Source organism: Aquarana catesbeiana, linkage group LG11, assembly GCF_042186555.1.
Source record: "Aquarana catesbeiana isolate 2022-GZ linkage group LG11, ASM4218655v1, whole genome shotgun sequence".
NCBI classification, from domain to species: Eukaryota; Metazoa; Chordata; class Amphibia; order Anura; family Ranidae; genus Aquarana; species Aquarana catesbeiana.
The window spans coordinates 114,308,827-114,328,766 of record NC_133334.1 but is presented as its reverse complement, the minus strand read 5'-3'; the positions used below and the strand labels follow the sequence as shown (position 1 = coordinate 114,328,766).

At 39.9% G+C, this 19,940-nt stretch overlaps 1 protein-coding gene across 3 annotated transcripts in view; it reads right to left on the bottom strand.

Moving 5' to 3' along the window:
• RASSF7 (Ras association domain family member 7) overlaps nucleotides 1–19,940 on the bottom strand; it is a 100,894-nt gene that overhangs the window by 17,259 nt on the left and 63,695 nt on the right. For all 3 annotated transcript variants that reach the window (XM_073604909.1, XM_073604910.1, XM_073604908.1), the window contains exons 2-3: nucleotides 5,220–5,415; nucleotides 3,677–4,572 (exon numbers count right to left, since the gene is read on the bottom strand). In XM_073604909.1, coding sequence (XP_073461010.1) covers nucleotides 3,677–4,572; nucleotides 5,220–5,322 — 999 coding nt within the window. In that variant the 5' untranslated portion in view covers nucleotides 5,323–5,415. The remainder of the gene's footprint in view (nucleotides 1–3,676; nucleotides 4,573–5,219; nucleotides 5,416–19,940) is intronic.

Here is a 19,940-nt window from a genome sequence, read left to right as displayed (position 1 = left end):
TAGCCATTATAATTTGGTCCTTGTTAAAGTCTCAAACCCTTACACTTGCCCATTTTTCTGCTTTCAACACATGGCGGTTGATTTACTAAAGGCACATGCACTCTGCACCACTTGGAAGTGCAGTTGCTGTAGATCTGAGGGGAAGATCTGAAATGAGGGGAATCTCTGCTGATTTTATCATCCAATCATGTGCAAGCAAAAATGCTAATTTTCCTTGCATGCCCCCCTTAGATCTACAGTGACTGCACTTCCAAGTGCCCTTGGAAGTGCACAGTGGATTTGCCTTTAGTAAATAACCCCCATAGTCTTCAGGGACAGCATGTTCACTTGCTGCCTAATATATTCCATCCATTTTCAGATGCTATTGTAATGAGATAATCAACGTTATTTACTTTACAGGTCAGTGGTCATAATATTATGGCTGATCAGTAACACACACACACAAACACACTTAAACACACTTTAAGGACCGGCTCACAACAGACAGCTGCTGGATCACTTTACCTCTCCGGCAGCGGTCCATTCCCTACTGCATTGGGGGCAGTGTGGTACATGATTCATTCATTTTTTATTTTTTTTTTGTTGTACAAAGCTTCATTCATGTACACTTCATTCATGTCGCTGTACAGTGTCATGCGATTCTGTACAATGCACTGCGATAAAATGGAGCACGTCTCCATTTTAGTGCAGCTCTATATTGCAGTGTGAATGGGGCACATAGAAAATAGTTGCTTTCTGTGTGTCCTTGCAGTAACAGGCGCTTTACATTGCAGTAAAATGCCTGCCACCACACTATGCATGAATTCAGCCAAAAATGCAAATCTATGGTTCAGTTTATTGTGTAGGTAATGCAGTCAGTGGCTGTGGATATTTATGGAAAATATATGGATATTTACCTATTGAAAACCTTTATTTTTCTGTAGGCTACTACCAAGAGTCTGAAACGTGTACTGTAAACTCATGGGACCTTTAATTGGCAGTGGGGACTGGGCAATCAGAAGATGGTGGTGTTTCCACAGTACTCCTCCTCATATAAATACAACTCCAAATCCAAAAAAGTTGGGCCCCTGTGTAAAATCTGTGTAACACTGGACATTGTTACTGGGAATGCAAACACTGCCAACAAGATGGCAGTAGTCACAGTTTTTCTTGGTCATAACTCTAATAAAATTCATCCAGATTAATCTGGGAAATGTAGTCTCGAAAAAGGATCAGGTACAGTTAAACTGGGGTCCCAGCTACAGGGCCCATAATTACCAGCAAAAAGGGGAGGGACGGGGAGAGATAAAACAAAAGCCTGGGAAGAAGCCAACTGGAGAGGTGGAAGGGAGAGCTGTGCTGTGTTGAGTTAGAGCAGGCCGGGCTGGACTGCATTCAACAGGGCCAAACCAGAGTTCGAAGAACAGGCTGTCAAGCTGCCTGCCGGGCTACTGAGAAAATCTGAGGTGGGGCTATCATTATCCAGAACTGCCAGAAGTTGCACCTGTCCGAACCGCTTCTGCTGCATTGCTAAGGAAGGGGGCCCTCCACCATTCCAGCATCCAGAGACTGCAAAAACAGGATAGGGTGAGAGGGTCTTGGACCTAAACAGCTTTAACTAACAAGTGACTCCCTTTTGCAAATCAGACCCAGGGGATATCTTCTCCCTACGTTCGTCTGGTTCTGCCAAGAGGAAGCAAAAGTACTATATTGCTGCCCCTTCCCACTGGAAGCATAGAACCCCCAAAGGTCAGACAACTTCCATAGTTACTATCATCCCAGACTGCCGACTCCGTTTGTGCCCCTTTTTATACTGCAAGTGCTTCACAGAAATCTAAACTTAACCCCTCCAAATTCCCTGTTCAAAGTGCATTCCCAACTCCTTGCACGTACCTACATTTTCCTGCTGCTACCCACTGGCTGAAGGTAACCTGTTCTCTACATGTCCTTAAACTTTCCATCCCACAAAACACCACAGTTTATGCAAGCCAATGTTAAAGGGCCCCACCTAAGCTAGCAGAAGCCAACATCCAGAACTGTCCAGATATTGTGGCCTACCTGGTGGCAGAGTTGGGTTGAGGGTAGTGTGTCAAACTCTTAAGCCTAAATCTAGTCCCGTTAGTCCGAGAGTCCTCAAGTGAATTCGTCTGTTGCATTTATTGTTAGCCCATTTCGGTCACTTGAGGCATAATTTCTCCATTGGAGGGCTATGGTTTTTGCTTAGTACTACAGTACATATGGAGTTTAATCATAGAGGTACCTGGGATGACTGCATAGTACCACACTGGTTTCTTATGTGTTAAAAGGTTAACTACTGATTTACTGTGTTGCTTGTCTACTTTGGTTTGCCAGTACAAACTTTTTTTTTTACAACAACCTGTGTGTGCTATTCCTGTGTGACGGCTGGGAATTTCCAGCCGAGGTACTATGGGGTGCCAGGAGGCTCCAGCTGGGGCCACAGAACAAGTAGAAGACCCAGCATCATCAGCAGCTTCTGCGGTGGTAGTACTACATCTACATAAAAACAGAATGCAATGGATTTGCAAATCTCATAAACCCATATTTTATTCACAATAGAAAAACAGAATAGAAAACATAACAAAATGTTTAAACTGATAAGGTAAACCAAGGTGATTTTGAATTGATTCTGATCTGTGTACAGAAGAAAATTCCAAGTCACACCAGAGTGTATACTGGAACAGCTAAATGAAGGCATATTTCTTGGTGTTATTGTTCCACCTGTTTTTATTGTACATTATGCAGCAGATATATTTTGTGTAAGCGATAATACTGACTTTCATTTTGAGTGTTAAACGGTTTTTATGGAGTCGGATCTGTGTAATGTGTTGAACATTAAACTCAATATTGATTTTTCTGCCAGTCCTGTCTTGCTTCATACATGGCCTTGGATTGTTTTAAAGCGGACCTTGCACGACAGGCAAGATACCCTTTTTTTACTTTTCCCTCTCCCATGCTAAAACACGGCTTTAAATTTAAAAAATAAAAGTAATAAACTATACTTGCCTATCCCCATACTGCAGGGCATTATGTCAAGCTCTAGCATAGTGCATTCACTGGGATCTCACTGAAAGGAGCATGAGGTCACCCTCACCTAGGTGCATTTTTAGTGCAAGGTCTGTTTTAAGCACTATACTAAAAAACATGGGACACTAAATATGCTGTTGAGACTTGTGCAAAATAAAAGTTTTGGCCGATCTATTATATTGGTTGCTGAATCACAGTATGAGCCTTCTAGAACTACTGCAACCAATGCACTCATGCTATTCAGCGCTAGTTATGTATGTAGTTTATTGTAAACTGGTGGCACTTCTAGAAATATTGCCTTGCTCTACAAAATAAGTCCAGTGGTATGCACCCTTAAAATTATCAGCACAGCAAGGAGTACTTCTTGTTGACCTTGAACTGACAGATTAAAACAGTATTGAGCAGAACATTAGGCTGGATAGAAAGGTGCATTCCATTTTACATATTCATTTGTTACAAGGATCCAGTCTTACTTAATACTGTATGGTTTCATACTTTGAAAAAGAGCCACTCTACGACAAACCTGAGACATAAGACTTGAAAGGTCCGCCGGTGTCTATTAGAAAAAGCTTAAAGCAGCAGCTTTGGATTAAACAGACTCTTGTCTTTACATACATAATCCAAGCCTTGTTCTACAGGTGAGCGAGCCTACCTCAAGGATTCTTTTGGCTTCCTCGCAGGCCCTTCCCACATTGGACAAATTAGTCTCCAATTGTTGGCTCTGATCAATCTTTGTTTCCATTTCCTTTTTCATTTTAGTCACCATTTCCTCAATTTCAGCTGGGCTGGGTTGCCCAGAAAGTCTTTTTGAGGCCTCTTTCTGGATTTCCTTCTCTAAAGCCTCAGTCCTTTCACTCAACTCTTTGATTTTCAAGGTGTAATCTTCCATCGTGGTTCTTAAGTTTTTCATTTTCTCCTGCCTTTTATGCTCATCAGCTCTTTCTCTCTCCAGTTCATCCATCCAAAACATTTCCTCTCCAAGTTCTGATTCATTTCTGCGAATAAGTCTCTCCAAGAAAGCCACTTCGTCCTCATCCTCCTCATGGGGTCCACCAACCCTGCCTCGTTCCCATGTCTGGAGGTCCTTGCCTAAAGCGACGTTTTGCATTTCAAATGCCTTCAACTGTTCTTGTTGTTGTAACACCAGTTTAAATATATCATCCTTGCTTGTTTGCCTAGGGGAACTGTCTTTTGCTACTGTACCATTTTGTTGCTTCTGCCTGTGTTTTAGCAAAAGGTCACTTGAACTCATAGGTCCTAAATTAAAAGTCAATGATTTTTTTGGTTCCTTCGACCTTGTGACCTCCGTACTGTGTACTTTAGGATTAAGAGGCAAGCTGGACCTTGCAAAAGTTCTCTCTGGAGGAAGTGGACCACTGTCTGAGGATGGGCGTTCAGCTAAGCTGGGCCCTGTGCGTTTCAATATGAAATGGACATCATTGGCGTATTGTCCACTCTTGGACAAGAATTCCAAAGGTCTCTCATGGGGCAGAAGTTGTCTCTCCTTGTCCCGTAGTGTCTGGATTAAGACATAGCGCCCTGTCTGACCTGTAAGAAAAGAAATATATAAGGCAATTCTGTAGTAATACCAAATCATGCAATTCAGTGAGAGTGGCTAAAATTCTGCTATAGCGTTATTTCATTGAATACTACTTTACATAAGAACATTGAATTTTAAACGGTGCATTGGCTTAAGCAGATTCCTCCTAATTCGGTCAAAACTCATTCTGTGGGCAGTGGTTAGCAACACACAGATCAACAAAAGTTGATTTTTTTTTTTTTAATCAACTTTTGTTAAAAGGAGCCAGGCGGAAAATTTTCAACCAAACACACCTGCACCCAACTAAATGTAGGCACTGTTTGGGTATTCTGACAGTTGGTAATTCCAGCTGTCAGAATACAATAGTTTACGGTGGGACAATCGTCCATCCACGCTGTGGATCTAGCATGGATAGAAGAATTCCTTTGGAAGTATGTATATGAGTGTATGGCAGCTTTAGTGTAGTTGCAGATGGATTTAAAATAAAAAGGATGTTCAAGAAGTTATGTAGTGACCTTATGATGTGTTCTGGTTGTTGATATATCTGTTCAAATCAACCTGTGTGGCTAGTAATGTAATAGACTTGTTCACATGGGCATTAAGACACCAAGCTATGTCCGTGTCTCTAGGTGTCAATAACACCATGTTCGCTCACCTATGGCCTGGGCCAGTGCAATGACCACGTCTTGACAGGATGTTTTCTCTGTCACTCCACATACGACTCTCTGTACTCCATCCACCCAGACTTTCAACTCCATGCTTCAGATAAGGCACAGGCAGTGTTGGAAAGGCTGTTTGATGTGGAAGTCTCTGGCTTAGTTTCTCCTCATCACAGTTTGCCAGGTATTTTCCTAGAAGCAATATTAATATAATATATTAATAAGACCCAACATTATAAAAACTGGAATCGACACAATGTAATAATAATGTAAAGGTGTATAAAATTGAATAAAAAAAAAAAAAATGTGATTACCCCTTCCAGAATACATTTTTTGTACAGATGAAAAATGAATGAGGACCAAATAAAGGAAGTCTGAACAAGTAAAACTAGAGCTGTGGTTGGCTGCACAGGCTAAACTGCTACTCATAATTAAGATGAACTCCAGCTTTAATTTACTGCGCATGGTAATTTCCTACACACAGTTATACAGTCTCCTCTTCTGTACCGTGAGCTTATCACAGTGCTTACATATTAACCACCTCCAGCCATTTCAACTCACCCCCAAATTCACCCAGTTTTTATTCCTTTTACCCTGCCCCCCTACATGATGCCCAAATCTTCCTTGACTCATTAACTGTATCTGCCTCGGCTCTCTTCCTGGCATAGTTGCCAGGTGTTCCATATTTTGAAGTTCTGCCCTCATATCTTTAAGTGTAAAATGCAATAAATGCGGTATTGGTTGCCGTTTACAAAAGGTTGACATTTACATTTACATATACATATACATATAGACATATAGACATTGCATAGTACTAAATCTTTTGTTCTCAACACTGGATTGCATTCTCTTTTTTTCGGTTTGCTTTGCAAAACCTCACTGCAGGGGATAACTTTTTTGAGTTGTGGACAGGCCCTTAGAATCCTCACTTACAGTGCAGCACCGGTGATCCTTCATTTTACATGATGGTGTAAGAGCGCTTGCTACCCACGGAGCACCAAAGAGAAGCAGCTTCAAGGGACTGGAAATGCAGAGTGGGGGGCAACTGCGGCAGCAAGGGGGTAAGGCAAGTAAAACTGCATTTACTGTTACCCTAGACAATAAAAAGCACCTAACTTTTGCAGTGCAGGGGGAATCCCACTGTAAGGATAGTTTTGCATTTTCCCCTGAAATAGGTTTTAGGCCAGCCATACACAAAGTAAATGGCTGGCCGCAGAAAAGAAATCTTCTCCAATCAACATAGACAGTGTTGATGCAGGAATCCCTCATTGTCTTCTCCCAGCGGGGGGGTTGGGGTCAGAAAGCCGTCCCCACCAGGAGCGGACAGTAATTATTGCTACTGCTCGTGATAACAGGGAGAAGACGCTATATCATTATTCAAAGAAATAACGCTATAGCAGAATTTGAGCTGATTAATGTCCAATGTAAAGTATGTATACGTGTCTGATTTCATACTATTTCATAAAATTTCTTGGAGACACTTTCACTGAATTGCATGGATTTGGTATTGCTACAGAATTATCTTATACATTTTATTTTCTTACAGGTCAGACAGGGCGCTATATCTTAAACCCGGTGGGGGATTTGCTATTATCTTGCAAGAGAATCTGACAATCTGGTTGTGCCCAAGTTGGTCGATCAACTTGGTACATTCAGCCCGCCTATTAACGGCTCAAATCTCAGCTGGTTCAGCATTCGAACTGTGTATGGACGGCCTTAGGACCGCGATTGTTATTAAGTCTTTATGGTAAGGTGGATATACCCAAATAGAAAACATCATTACTGCAATAGTCTCAAAGCAGCAGAATTAAAGGTGCGCTGTCAGCAGTGTGATTGATGGTGAATTGTGTTTATAAACAGAATGGCATGGGCACAGTACAGAAAGAGGCAGGTTGGAAGGAAGACCTGCCCAGAAATGCAGAGACTCAAGTCATGAGTCAGATTGAAAAAATCCAAGATGTAACATGCAAATCAAGCTATGGGATATTTATATCCATAATTGCACAGCATATCTCACTCAATGGAGTCACAACGGGAGCCACATAGTAATGGAAGTCATACCACATTCATCAAATGCTTCATTTTAAAGTCACCTGTTTGCTTATGGTATTTTCACCACGTCATAGATCATGCGTGTCACAATATACCACACACATTTTTATTTCCCTTCCTTAGCATGTTCTAGCAAGCACTATTCCTACAAGTTTATTTACAGCAACTGGATATATATATATATATATATATATATATATATATATATATATATATATATATATATATATATATATATATATATACGCTGTAAAATCACATTCTGTAAATGATTACCATGTGCATTGTAGACGATTCCGTTTTTTCCTTTTTATTTAGTCAAATTGAAAGGCTGCTTGCAGAACTAAAGGATTATCTATAAATGAAGTCCTACTTTAACAATAGTGTGCTATAAATACACATTTTTACCCATAAACATGGCACAGTCCTTGCCTGATTCAATAGATTTCAGCCACATCAAACCAAGATCTTCCAGTCTGTGTGTAGGCACATATATCTATAACCAATCATTCTCTGAAATGGTCAAGCTAGATTTAGCGCTTGTGTTACGATTTAGCCATTGCGAGATTTCAGAGCGCCTTTTGGTGGAACCATCATTTGTTGGTTGGATCATCTAAACGCCCGCTGAGGTTTATGGTTAGAATATTATGCCGCAGCTGCGATTTTGTCACTCTGAAATGTTTGCCAAAGACCTTTGTCCATGCCCAACCCAATCATCACAGGTACTCTGACCCAAGATTCAATTGTTTTTTCCTGTAGGCAACTTCAACTATTCCATTTACCATGACCACACACAGTCTGTATCTGACCTCAAACATTATAAAATTGTATTTGATCTCTTTTGGAGTTTGCCACTGGACCCCATATGCAAATTGTTACTCTATAGCAATGTAGGAGGATTCCCTTGCATTACTTTATTTTCTTGGAATTAGGACCTACAATCACTGATTTCTCATACAGCAACAGTGCAGGTGAAATCAAAATGTGACAGCCCAGTAATATAGATACCAAGTAAAGGTTATCAAAAGATGGATGAAGACCACGCGGTTTACAGGTATTTCTCAGAATCTCCCTCTCTCTATTACTATATGAAGGAGTAAAGCTATTCTTACTTGTGAAGGCAAGGACATAATTAATTTCTCGCAACACAAAATTATCATTGAGGTCATATGACTAAACAATGTGAAGAATGCAGAGACAGCTAGTTAAACATTATGAATCTAGCGGATGTCAACATAAAAAAAAACAAAAACCAAAAAGAAAAAAACTGATGTAGCAAGATCCAAATCCATACAAAAAAACTTGATGCCTGGACAAAAACTACATGAAATCAGCCTACTCAATGCTGTTCTATTATTATCTTCATGACTCATTAACCAAATGATCATATGCTGCAAACATGGAGGCACTGAAGACACGCCCAAGTTCAGGAACATGTACGAGGAATTAAGATTGCAGATGTTAAAGTTTGTAGATCATTTTCTTAGACTCTACCTGTTTCCACAAAAATAGTGCACTAAAGAGGTCATATGTAAAGCACCCTACCCAACTTTTGCCATAGCACAGCATAAGTACTGTGAGTAATCGTGTATCTAGACCCCATTCACACTTGCGAATGGGACAGTTTGAGATTAGATGCAGGGCATCCAGAGGGGGTTTCCCTATGATTAAACTGCGGGCAGGAAGCCCCGTGGAACTCAATGGAGCTTCCATCCAGGGCCAATCATTCACAAGTAATCGATGCTTGAGCAAGCAGCTACAAATAGGTGCGGGAGCAGTCAGCCTCCCATTTTTTCATTGGGGCTTTTCATTTGCAGCTAAATCGCGGGGAACCCCTGCTGGGTCTCCTGCATCTAATCGCAAATGGCCCCATTCGCTAGTGTGAATGGGGCCTACAAGAACCTTCAATTAGAGTCAGTTTTTTCAGGGAGGAGACGAAGAACCATGTATATGGAGACATTCAATGCCCATGCAGCACAGTAGATCTAACACAAAGTCTGTTTTGTTTTAGTTTTTTTTTTTTTTTTTTTGCCATCTGGGGAGATTTCCCTTTACTTTCCCATAGGTACATCAGGAAGTTATTGGAAATCTCCCAAAAGTTACTGAATTTCTTTACTACACAGCTACCTAAAAATTATCCTAGCTGGAAGATTTTTTTTCCTCTATTCCCGATTTAGTGGTGGCTCACAATTTAGAATTTCTCTTCAATTTCTGTTCTGTTGACAAATAGAGAGGGTGAATTTAACCAGCAAAAACACAATCAAAAAATACCTGAAGGGGTTGATTTTCCTACTCTATCCACAACTGAAAAAGTTTCAGATACACTTCAGGAATTCTGTTATGAACACCTTGAACAGAATTCAATTAGAGCGGTTATTGGCACAGAGTATAACCCCATTCATGCCCCAGGTTAGATGGGGCATGAGCAACAAAACCCCTTACCTAAAAATTGTCTACACATTTGAGGCTTCTGACACTTGTGAGTAATGATGCCTCAGTTATACTGGCTATAGCATCCTCTTAACCTTTTTAACAATGAAGAACCCATGAAATAACTGTCAGGTTTCAGGAAACCCCTGCTAAGAATTGCTATAGCCATCTACAGCTCATTGAACATTAAGCAGGCCGAAGACACTCGATTCCCCCATCAACACAGCCAGTGTTGATGGAGGAATCCCTTCTGTGGAGCTGCTGTGTTCTCCTGATGGGAAGAAGCTATCCCCACTGGGAGAAGACAGTGATCAGCCGCTAGCAATAATTGCATGTAAAATCCAACAGGCTGGTTGTACCCAAGTTGATTGATCAATCAACTTGGGTACATTCAGCCTGCGCATACATGGTTCAAATTTTGGCTGGTTCCTGCTGAACCGGCTGAGTTTCAAACCATCTATGGCCAGCTTTAGTGTGGTGGTCAGTGGGACAAATGTTTCTTTCATTGCTGGTCAGTAGAATGAATTTCCCACCTAGCAGATAGCCAAAAAGATCACCAGTGTCAGTGCTTGTATATTTGGGAGGTAGAAATAGCTTAGATCTCAATGAAAACTCTACCAACCTCTTGAGGACCCCTGGGGTTAAACGGAACACTGGTTGAGAAAGGCTGGATTACAGTGATCATCAACTGCGACATTCAATATGTAAGACAATTGAAAAATTGTGTTGGATGAATTTAGGTAGCAGTGTTTTATGGGTAGCTTTGTAGACTATTGTAGAAACCCAGCCAGAAAGAAAAGGATGGATTGGTCTAATAACATGAGTGATGATCCTTCAAATACTCATGTCACAACAAACAAATCCAGATGACCAAGTAGCCTTTAGAGAGAACATTTGCTTCCTCTTTTCAGACTACTTGTCTCTAGTAAGAAAGTGCCTCTTCAGAGGGAACCCATTGTACAAATATAATAACAGTCATTTGTCAGCCATTATACATCTCTCACAGTCAAGGCACGTGGAAAGCAAATTCTATGACTGACTCATATTATCCACATCACACGTCATGAAATGTAGCGGATTTCAGTGATGAACATTGATAAAATCAAGGATGAATGTAGGTATCACAATATCAGTGTGTATAGCCTCATGCCACTAAAAAGGATTCATGAAAACAAATATGTGGACTGCTAATACTAATCAGCAAACACTGCACCTGTGGTAATGTTTTAAAGCTCACTTAATTTACCCTCATCCGAGCAGGTTTCAATGCACTATACCTATTCCAGAGAGCTCCTCGCATGTTGGGTGTAAAGATCTGCTTCTTGAAGTTTGTACTGCGCATTTTCCACTCTCTCTTTTAAACTTCTAAGGCAGTTTTGGGTTCCATTGAAACCTTAGCGTTGCGCTAATGTACATGCATGTTAGCAGTGCACAGCAATGCAGGTAAGGTGTGCTGGTGAGCTGCGTTACTATTCAGTCTATGACATCTCAATGCTCCTGTCTAGGGACATGGGTTTTTCACAGTGCAGCACCCAGCTACGCAATAGCGTGTGTTGTGGTTTGTGGAATAAAAGTAGTTAATGCTCTATTATTTTTTAGCACACCCTGACTTGAGTTACTGTGTTGTTGTTGCATGTCCCAGGACAGGTTTGTTGGGACACAAGAGACTTTGATTGTTAACCCAGCACATCTCGAAAGTGTTGCTGTGTTCTGCCAAAATGCAAGTGCTTAAAGCGATTGTAAACACTTACATATACCCAGTGAAGTGACTGGCCTCAGGTGATACACAGAGATGAAGCAAAGTTGTACCTGTTTATCTGCATTTTCTCTTTTCTACATCTGTTCAAAAGTCCAAAATTACTAAAGCTTGTCTGAGCTGTCAGAAAACAGAGAGCGGAGAGATGAGGTTACACTCTGCAGAGCTCAGTGAAGAGAGCTCTAAGTGCAAATTAGAGGGAAGAGACACGCCCCACTTCGCACAGCACACAGGAACAGAGCTGAGACATCATTCAGCTGGAGGTCCCTCCCCATTCACCATTTTTGGTGTCAGGAAAACTTGTCAGAAGTGACTCATTCTGATAGAGGAATGAAGCAGCAGACAGAAATGGCACTTTGTGCTCCTAATTGAGACAAGTACACACTATAGAGCAGGGATCCTCAAACTACGGCCCTCCAGCTGTTGCGGAACTACACATCCCATGAGGCCTTGTAAAACACTGACATTCACAGATATGGCTAGGCATGGTGGGAATTGTAGTTCTTGAACAACTGGAGGGCCGTAGTTTAAAGACCCTTGCTATAAAGGGATATTCTTTGTTCAGATTTCATGTCTGAGGTTTACAACCATGTTAATGCTTACAGCTCTGAATCTAACAGGTAGCTAAAAAGGAATATTTTAGAACCTTGATGAAATACAAAAAAAAAAAAAAGTGTAGCTTTCTGGACCAAATGCCCCGAATGACCATGTAATTCAGAACTAGGCTGCTTTCACACGGGAGCGGGCGGGTGTTGACGGTAAAATGCCGCTATTTTTAGCAGCGCTTTACTGTCCTTTTTGCTGAGGTTTTCAGTCGCTAGCGGGGCACTTTTAACCCCCACTAGCGTCTGAAAAAGGGTTAAAAGGACCCGCAAAGCGCAGATGCAGCAGCGCTTTGCTGCCGCTGCCCATTCATTTCAATGGGCAAGGGCAGTTTAGGAGTGGTGTATCCAAAGGTGCTGCTTGCAGGAATTTTTTTAACGTCCTGCCAGCGCATCGCCTCAGTGTGAAAGCACTCAGGCTTTCACACTGAGACTGCAGGGGAGCCATTTTTCAGGCGCTTTACAGGTGCTATTTTTAGCCCAAAAGCGCCTGAAAAACGCCTCAGTGTGAAAGGGGTCTTATGGCAAATGTAGTTCATTAATTGTGAAAATAAAAAAGGCAAGTAAAAGTTATCTTAGTTGGAATGATAAAAGAAAAAATTATATATATATATATATATATATATATAGTTTTAACATATATCAAGTGATCTGGTATTTGAAATTATGTACCTGCATCTCCTAATACTGTTCTTCGACAAACATATTTGTAAATACCCATAGGTTTTGTTTGTTTTTTTTTATAACAAAAAAAAAAAAAAAAAAAAAAAAAAAGAAAATTATAAGAAGAAAAATTCATAAAAACTTTTAGATTTGTGTTTTGTAGAGATTCATGATGCACCCATTTCGGATGTAATTGGTACTTTGAAGAGTCATAAGACAAAAGATTGAAAACAGAATATGAATAGTTCACAGTTAAAAACCACACACTAATTTTACTATGAGGATTTGTATTGCGTTTATAATAACAAAAAAAAAAAAATCTGTGCACCTTTAAAGAAAAAAAATCCCATGGCCATTTACAAAAATTTTTGTTGAATATATAATTTTGCACTTTACAGTCAAAACCCTGCACTTTTCTACTAAGCATTTAAAGCCCAGCACCAGACATTTGTTTTGCTTTGAATGGCGTGGGAAAGGGTTACAACCTCTATTAGTTTTGTATTACCGTCTGTCTACCCACTGGGGGTAGGAGGTCAGAGGGACCGGCAATAATGGGAAATCCATCCAGAACAAAAAGCACTTTAGTAGATGGGAAAGGTTTCTATGTTATGTGCATTTATTGCGGTCTGCTCCCCCATTCCTTAATTTCTTGTCATGGTATCAGAGATAAAAAGCGAGACAAGATCTCTCCAGTGGGATCAGACAGTAATAAAGACATGCTGCCAGTTGTAATCCTAAAATCTACCCAAAACAAAAAAAATAAAAAATAAACCAATAATTAAAATAATAAATAAATAGCTGGAAGAAGAAATGTAAGAAATGCAGCCAGTACAGTTAAAATTGCTGTCTACTAGAATAATAAAGCCCAAAAGGTTGCAGAACTGTGTGTGTAATTTATTAATACATTGTATTGTATTGTATTGTATTGATGTACTGTAACTGGTTGAGTGTCGGAGGCACTCATTGGCTGAAAAGACATTGGACAGTAATTGTTGTGAAATCAATACAGGACTTTAATATGTGCTTCTGTAAAGGTTTTCTACACCTGTAAATTCTACACTTGTACTTTCATTCACAAGAATACCTGTCAAACCTGAATAAGCTCTTCATTTCCCAAACATATCTAAGCATAATCAAACTCTCACATTAGCTTTGATGTCATTTCAAAACTATTTTTTAATCATGTTAAACCTGCAGCCTCCCATGTAAATAATACCTGGTGATCCTGCCATGAAGGTCTTTGTTCAGGCAACAATCTGTCCCCATCTCATAACTGATCTCCTGTGTTGTCACCCTAGCTCCCAGTGAAGATTACAAGTGGCCATTTCAATACACATTACACAGGCATGGGTCCAATATCACCATCAGGTAATCCACCCTCAGAAATGCCATGCAAGCATCACCGTTGTGCATGCATGTAGAGAGGAAGTGGATAAAGAAGCTGCAGGAGACCAGCCACTTTAAAGCAGTATCAAAGAGGCTGTAAACCCTCGTGTTTTTTTTTTTTGTTTTTTTTTTTTATAAAAATAACAAACATGTCTATACTTAGCTGCTCTGTGCAATTGTTTTGCACAGAGCAGCCCGATCCTCTTCTTCTGGGGAGCCCCGCCGGTGCTCTAGGCCCCTCCTCTTCATTGGGTACCCCCACGGAAAGCCGCTTTCTCTGTGGGGCCCCCGTGCCGCCTCACCATCGAGTCCCGCTGCTGCATCCATTGACACAGACAGCGGGACTCGGTTCCCCTGATACTGTGTCACTGGATTTGATTGCCAGCAGTGGGAGCCTATAGCTCCCGCTGCCATCAATCTATCCAATGAGGAGAGGGACAGCGGCTGGAGCGCTTGTGCACATCACCGAATCGGGTTCAGGTAAGAAAAGAAAGGGGGGGGGGGGTCTGTGGGGGAAACTGCAGCACAGAAGTTTTTTCACCTTTGCATTAAGGTGAAAAACCTTGAGGCTTTTTTAACCACTTTAAACCTCAGAGCAAACATTTATTATATTGCAGCTTACCAATGCTTAGATGTGACGACTACATTCAATTTCTTTTTAGGCTGTTCCAGCCAGTAAGTCTGTTTTTCAAAAGAACAAGTCCCCTCCAGATGTACCAGTTTACATGAGTAAGACAAACCATTTAACACTGATAGGGGTACTTACAATGATCAGCTTTAATCTGTACATGTAAACCTTTTATCACAATAAAAAATAAAATAAAAACAGTTCGCTGTAGCTGACTGTAAAGTATCAGCTGAAGTTTGGCTTCAATGTGTTAGTGTATCTAAATCTGCTAGTACATCTAACACTCCCCTCCCCCCAGACTGACAATGCCACTGTCCAAAAGGTGCTCATTCACCCAAAGTGGGGGTACTCTAATACTGGAGGGGTGTTACTTGTCAGATCACCAATTTCAATCACAGGAGGGAGGGGGGGGGGGGGGCACCTATCAAAAAAGAAAACCAATACGGCCAACACATCTAATAATTGGTCAGCTGCAATTTATTACATTTTTAGTTTTATACAGTTTTAAGATGCAGCAAAGGACAAAACAGGGTAAAAGTTATGCGATTTAGCAATCGTTTATGATGCATAGTGTGCTTTATTTACCAAGACTGGAGAGTGCAAAATCTGGTGCAGGTGTGCATGGTAACCAATCAGCTTCTAACTTCAGCTTGTTCAATTAAACTTTGACAAAAAAAAAAAAAAAAACTGGTTTCTATGCAGAGCTGCACCAGATTTGCACTCTCCAGTTTGAGTCAACCCTAGTGTGTTGGCACACTACAGAAGTACAGAGTCCCGCACACCCTGGCAGACAAAGTCTTGTAAGGAATGCTGGGGTGTATAGTTCCTCAGCAGCCAGAAGCCTCCAGGGACCGATACCATACATACATACATACATACATACATACACCCCCCCAAGGAGTAGTCCGAAGGAAAGAATGAAAAAAAAAAAAAAAAAAAAAATTTAAATTACTACAAAAAATAAAACCACGCCACAAAAAACATTTAAAATAATCTAACTGCTCCCCCCCCCCCCCCCCAAAAAAAAAAAACAAAATTACACAAAAAAAAAAAAAAGCAATTAAGATAATGTAACCACAAAAAAGCACTTTGTTAAAAATAAGTGTTTCGTGTTAATAATTATACAGAACACATTTACCGAAACTAGTTACTGGAACAAAGTATTAGCTGGGGATAGTCTGAGAATACGTACCTTGCTCTGCAAAGATTCCTGGGATATTTGGTAAGGGTGAGTCACCTGTTTTATGATACAGCAACAGTTACTCACATTGACCCGACCAGCTGGGACTGACAGATTTCCAGAAAACATAAAAAGTCAACCAAGATCAGCTAAGAACAAAGTTTAGATGAAAAAAAACATTCCTAAGTTCAGGAGAATAAAGAGTTCCTCAGCTTGGTGGACAAGGTTATATGGGCTTCTGTCCTGTATGTACATGGATTTAATGTGTTCTTTTCTGAAGCTCAGATTTATGAAGCCCCCACCCTCATCTCCCCCTCTAACCCCCCCCAGTTTCAGTGTAAGCGGGAGTGGCTGCTGGACTTGTAGAACCTGGTCTGTACAAAGAGGATACTACTGGCCGGAGAAAGACAATAGGGTGACAGCACTCAGCTACTGCTACTATACCAGGACCTTCAAAGTGTGTCACTTGTGAAACCACCAAGCATAAGAGACGTGACAAACACAGGGCACACAGTATTAAATAGAACAAATACAATATTTTTTATTTTAGATTTCTTTAGCACTTTTATCCCTGGGGACTCAATGAGCATTATCTGCTGTTGGGGCAGATGGAAAAGGTAAGAATGAAATCATCTCAGCCTGTGAGATATGTGCTTGAAATACTTACAAGTTGTTCTAATGTTGCTACAAAATCACTAAATGGGTTCCCACATGCAGAAAAATACAACAAAAAAACTTAAAGATAAAATACTAAAATATGCTACGCTACATTAATAAATCCATCGCATCTCGAAAAGCAAATACACCAAAAATAAGTGACCCAAATGTGAAAAAAAAAAAATTAATCAAATCTGGTTATTGGTGAATTAACTTTTGATGATTTTTACATTTTTCACATTTGGATCAGTTACTTTTGGTATATTTGGTTTTCAAGATACAATGGATTTATTATGTAGTGCAGCACATTTTAGTAGTAATCTACCTACCAGCATGCCTTTGGAGAGAGAAAATACTTACATATACACACACACACACACACACACACACACACACACACACACACACATAAAAAAAAATACATATACACACACTTTGCTGTATGTATCTCTAGAATCCAAAAGCCTACACAGGGTGGTCAGGTGCACTTCTGCAAATAAAGCATCACATATCCAAGACAGCTGAAAGGTACTCATGGACATATATTTATCTATCTTTACATCATTGTTTTGTTTCTGATTTTATTTCTTTCTCACCACGGTTGCTGGTTCCGCTTACAAAAACTGGAACACTCAGAATCTGGTGCAACTGTGCATGGTAGTCAATCACCTTCTAACCTCAGCTTGTTCAATTAGGTTTTGACAGTAAAATATGGAAGCTGTTTGGTTTCTATGAACACCTGCACCAGATTTTGCACTCTCCAGTTTTAGTAACGCTTTCCCAACCATCCCTCATGTGTAGGAATGGTTTCACTTCGGACCCAATGCTGTCCCTCTTTTTGGTCTGATGTATAGACCTACATAGACTTTGGCTGGCCATTGTTCAATTTTCTTGTACCACTTTCCTTTAGATTTACTAAAACCATATAATATGATATCAAACCTAAACACTTTCAACTTGTATTCAATCAGGCAGGTGCTTGCACTACATAGTTGAAGGTAAATCTAAAGGACATTGAAGAAAATTGAATAATGTATGGGCAGCTTTTGATTGAATGATGTACTATTTAACTAAACCTTTCAGAACCCATGGCTGCCTGAATACCTGAAAAGTGGCTACATCCAATAGGATTTTCTACCTGGATCAGTCATTTTTCGACTGACTTCCGTTAAGCCGGGTGGTGCAGACGAAGCCAGTTTCTGCTGAACCGGCTGGGATTTGAGCCATCTATGGCTGGCTTAAGCTACCCTTTAAATGGCACTGACAAGTCAGCAGACCTAGGAAGTCATAGGCAAACTTCACACCATTGGATGACGCATGCAAAAAAAAATAAAATCATTGAGTGATTCAACATGCCGGTATCTACCAAACACTACTTAACATCTACTGTGCGTGGGCTGACTCTTTAAATAAGCAACATGATCATCATTTACTTAGGTTATAGTTTATGCTACTTTACGCTAAGCAGTTTAGTCATTAACAAACAAATGCAGTCTTAAGAGGCTCACTTCTACAATTATTTACAGATTTTATCTGGATCGTGAGTCATTATCGAATCCAAAAATCAAAAGCAAATAGACCAAGTATGAACAGGTACATTCTCCAAGTGCTGACAGACCAATCTATCCCCAACCACAGCAGAAAAGCTACAAATATTCACTGCTGCCCAGCAAAACAGCTTAAACCTACTATGGTAGGAACAAAATAGCAGGGCAATGCCCCTTCATTTGAGATGGTGAAAATGACTCTTGGTTCAACTTTGGAATAATTAGGCCCTACTATGTTTAGCAAAGGACTGTATTTTGTGCCAATGCTTTTGTAATTCCAGAATGTAAGGTGCTGAGGTGAAGGTTAAAATTAACGATAAAAAGGTAAAATGTGGCACGGTTAACAGACCTTGTTGCCAGGCCTTCCATTTAAAAAAAAAAACAAAACACATCAATAAGAAGAATAAAATGTCCATTTAATTAATTTCATGCATGTTATTTACCAGTAAAAGTCTCCTAAGTGTAGACAACCCAAAGCCCTGAGATTGGCTGGGTGCCACCATATAAGATGTGATGTCTGTTGACCCAGCCAACTCAAGTGACACACTCCCCCAGCAACTACATTGAACACTATGTAGAGAGATGAAGGGAAGGATAGGGGAGCTGGACCAGCACAGAGAAATGAAGACACTTCATGGGGTCATTTCGTGCAAAAAAGGGCAATGGTCTTGCAAAGGAATCGATTAGCCAAGTTTTCTGAGCAAATTCAAGTCAATAAAAATAAAAATGTATAGAATGATAATCACTGCAAACATTTAAATACTTTTTTAGTTTAGTGACAGGGTCTCTTTAAGATTGGTGATCAGAGCATGTAGGGTCAGGTTATATTTCCAGCACTGAAAACCTTGTGCCAAAAACTACTAGGGAATACCAGTGTACTGAATAGTATCCAAATACAGTAGACTGGCTTCAGATTATACAGCAAATAATCAATTTACACTACTTCTTGCTCTATTAAATTGTAAACTCTTAAAAGCAGGGCCCCTCTTAACCCTCTTGTATTTTAAGTTTTGGAACTGTACTGTCTGCCTATTATATTGTAAAGCGCTGTGTAAACTGTTGGTGCTATATAAATCCTATATAATAATAATAATAATAATTGCACAATTCATTTTACAATTACCAAATATCTTCAGTCTCATATAAAAAAATTGCCAGATAATGAAATACATCTTTCACCATTTAACATGGTTTCTGTATTACATTATATTATGCTTGGCCTCCTTTACTTTGAATAAAAAAATCTTATGGGAAAAAAAAAAAAAAAAAAAAAAAAAAAAAGCTACAGAATTCTTAAACCTGTAAAGTGGATTTTAGGGGACAACTTGGAGGACACATTTCATTCTAAAATGTACTTCCAGGTTACTCTCCTAAGAGTAAAATGTCTGCAAAAGATTTTATATAGGGTGCAGTGGTGTGCTTGGTCACAATCCATCAGAGAAACACAATGGTAGCCTACATGATCCCATTTATAGCCATTTGTTGTCTTCTAGTAGACCATTAGCAAACATACAAGATAACACCTATTTAAAACAAAACAAAAAAGGAAGAAGAAATACACCTTCAGTAAATCCCTCATAAAATAAGTCAACCCTTTCTAGTTAATGGTGTTTAAAAGGATTGTGTAAACAGGGCTGAACATCAGCTTTGTTTTATTGGCCGATTTAAGGAAAATTTGGATGTACTTCCTGAGTACAGCTTGTAATATCAAAAAAGTGTCCACACCTTATTAATTATTCTAGTTTCTTCATTTATGTGCCTCTAAAAGCTGCATATTGTATTACTACCAAACTGTGGACCAACCCGGTTGAGTGGA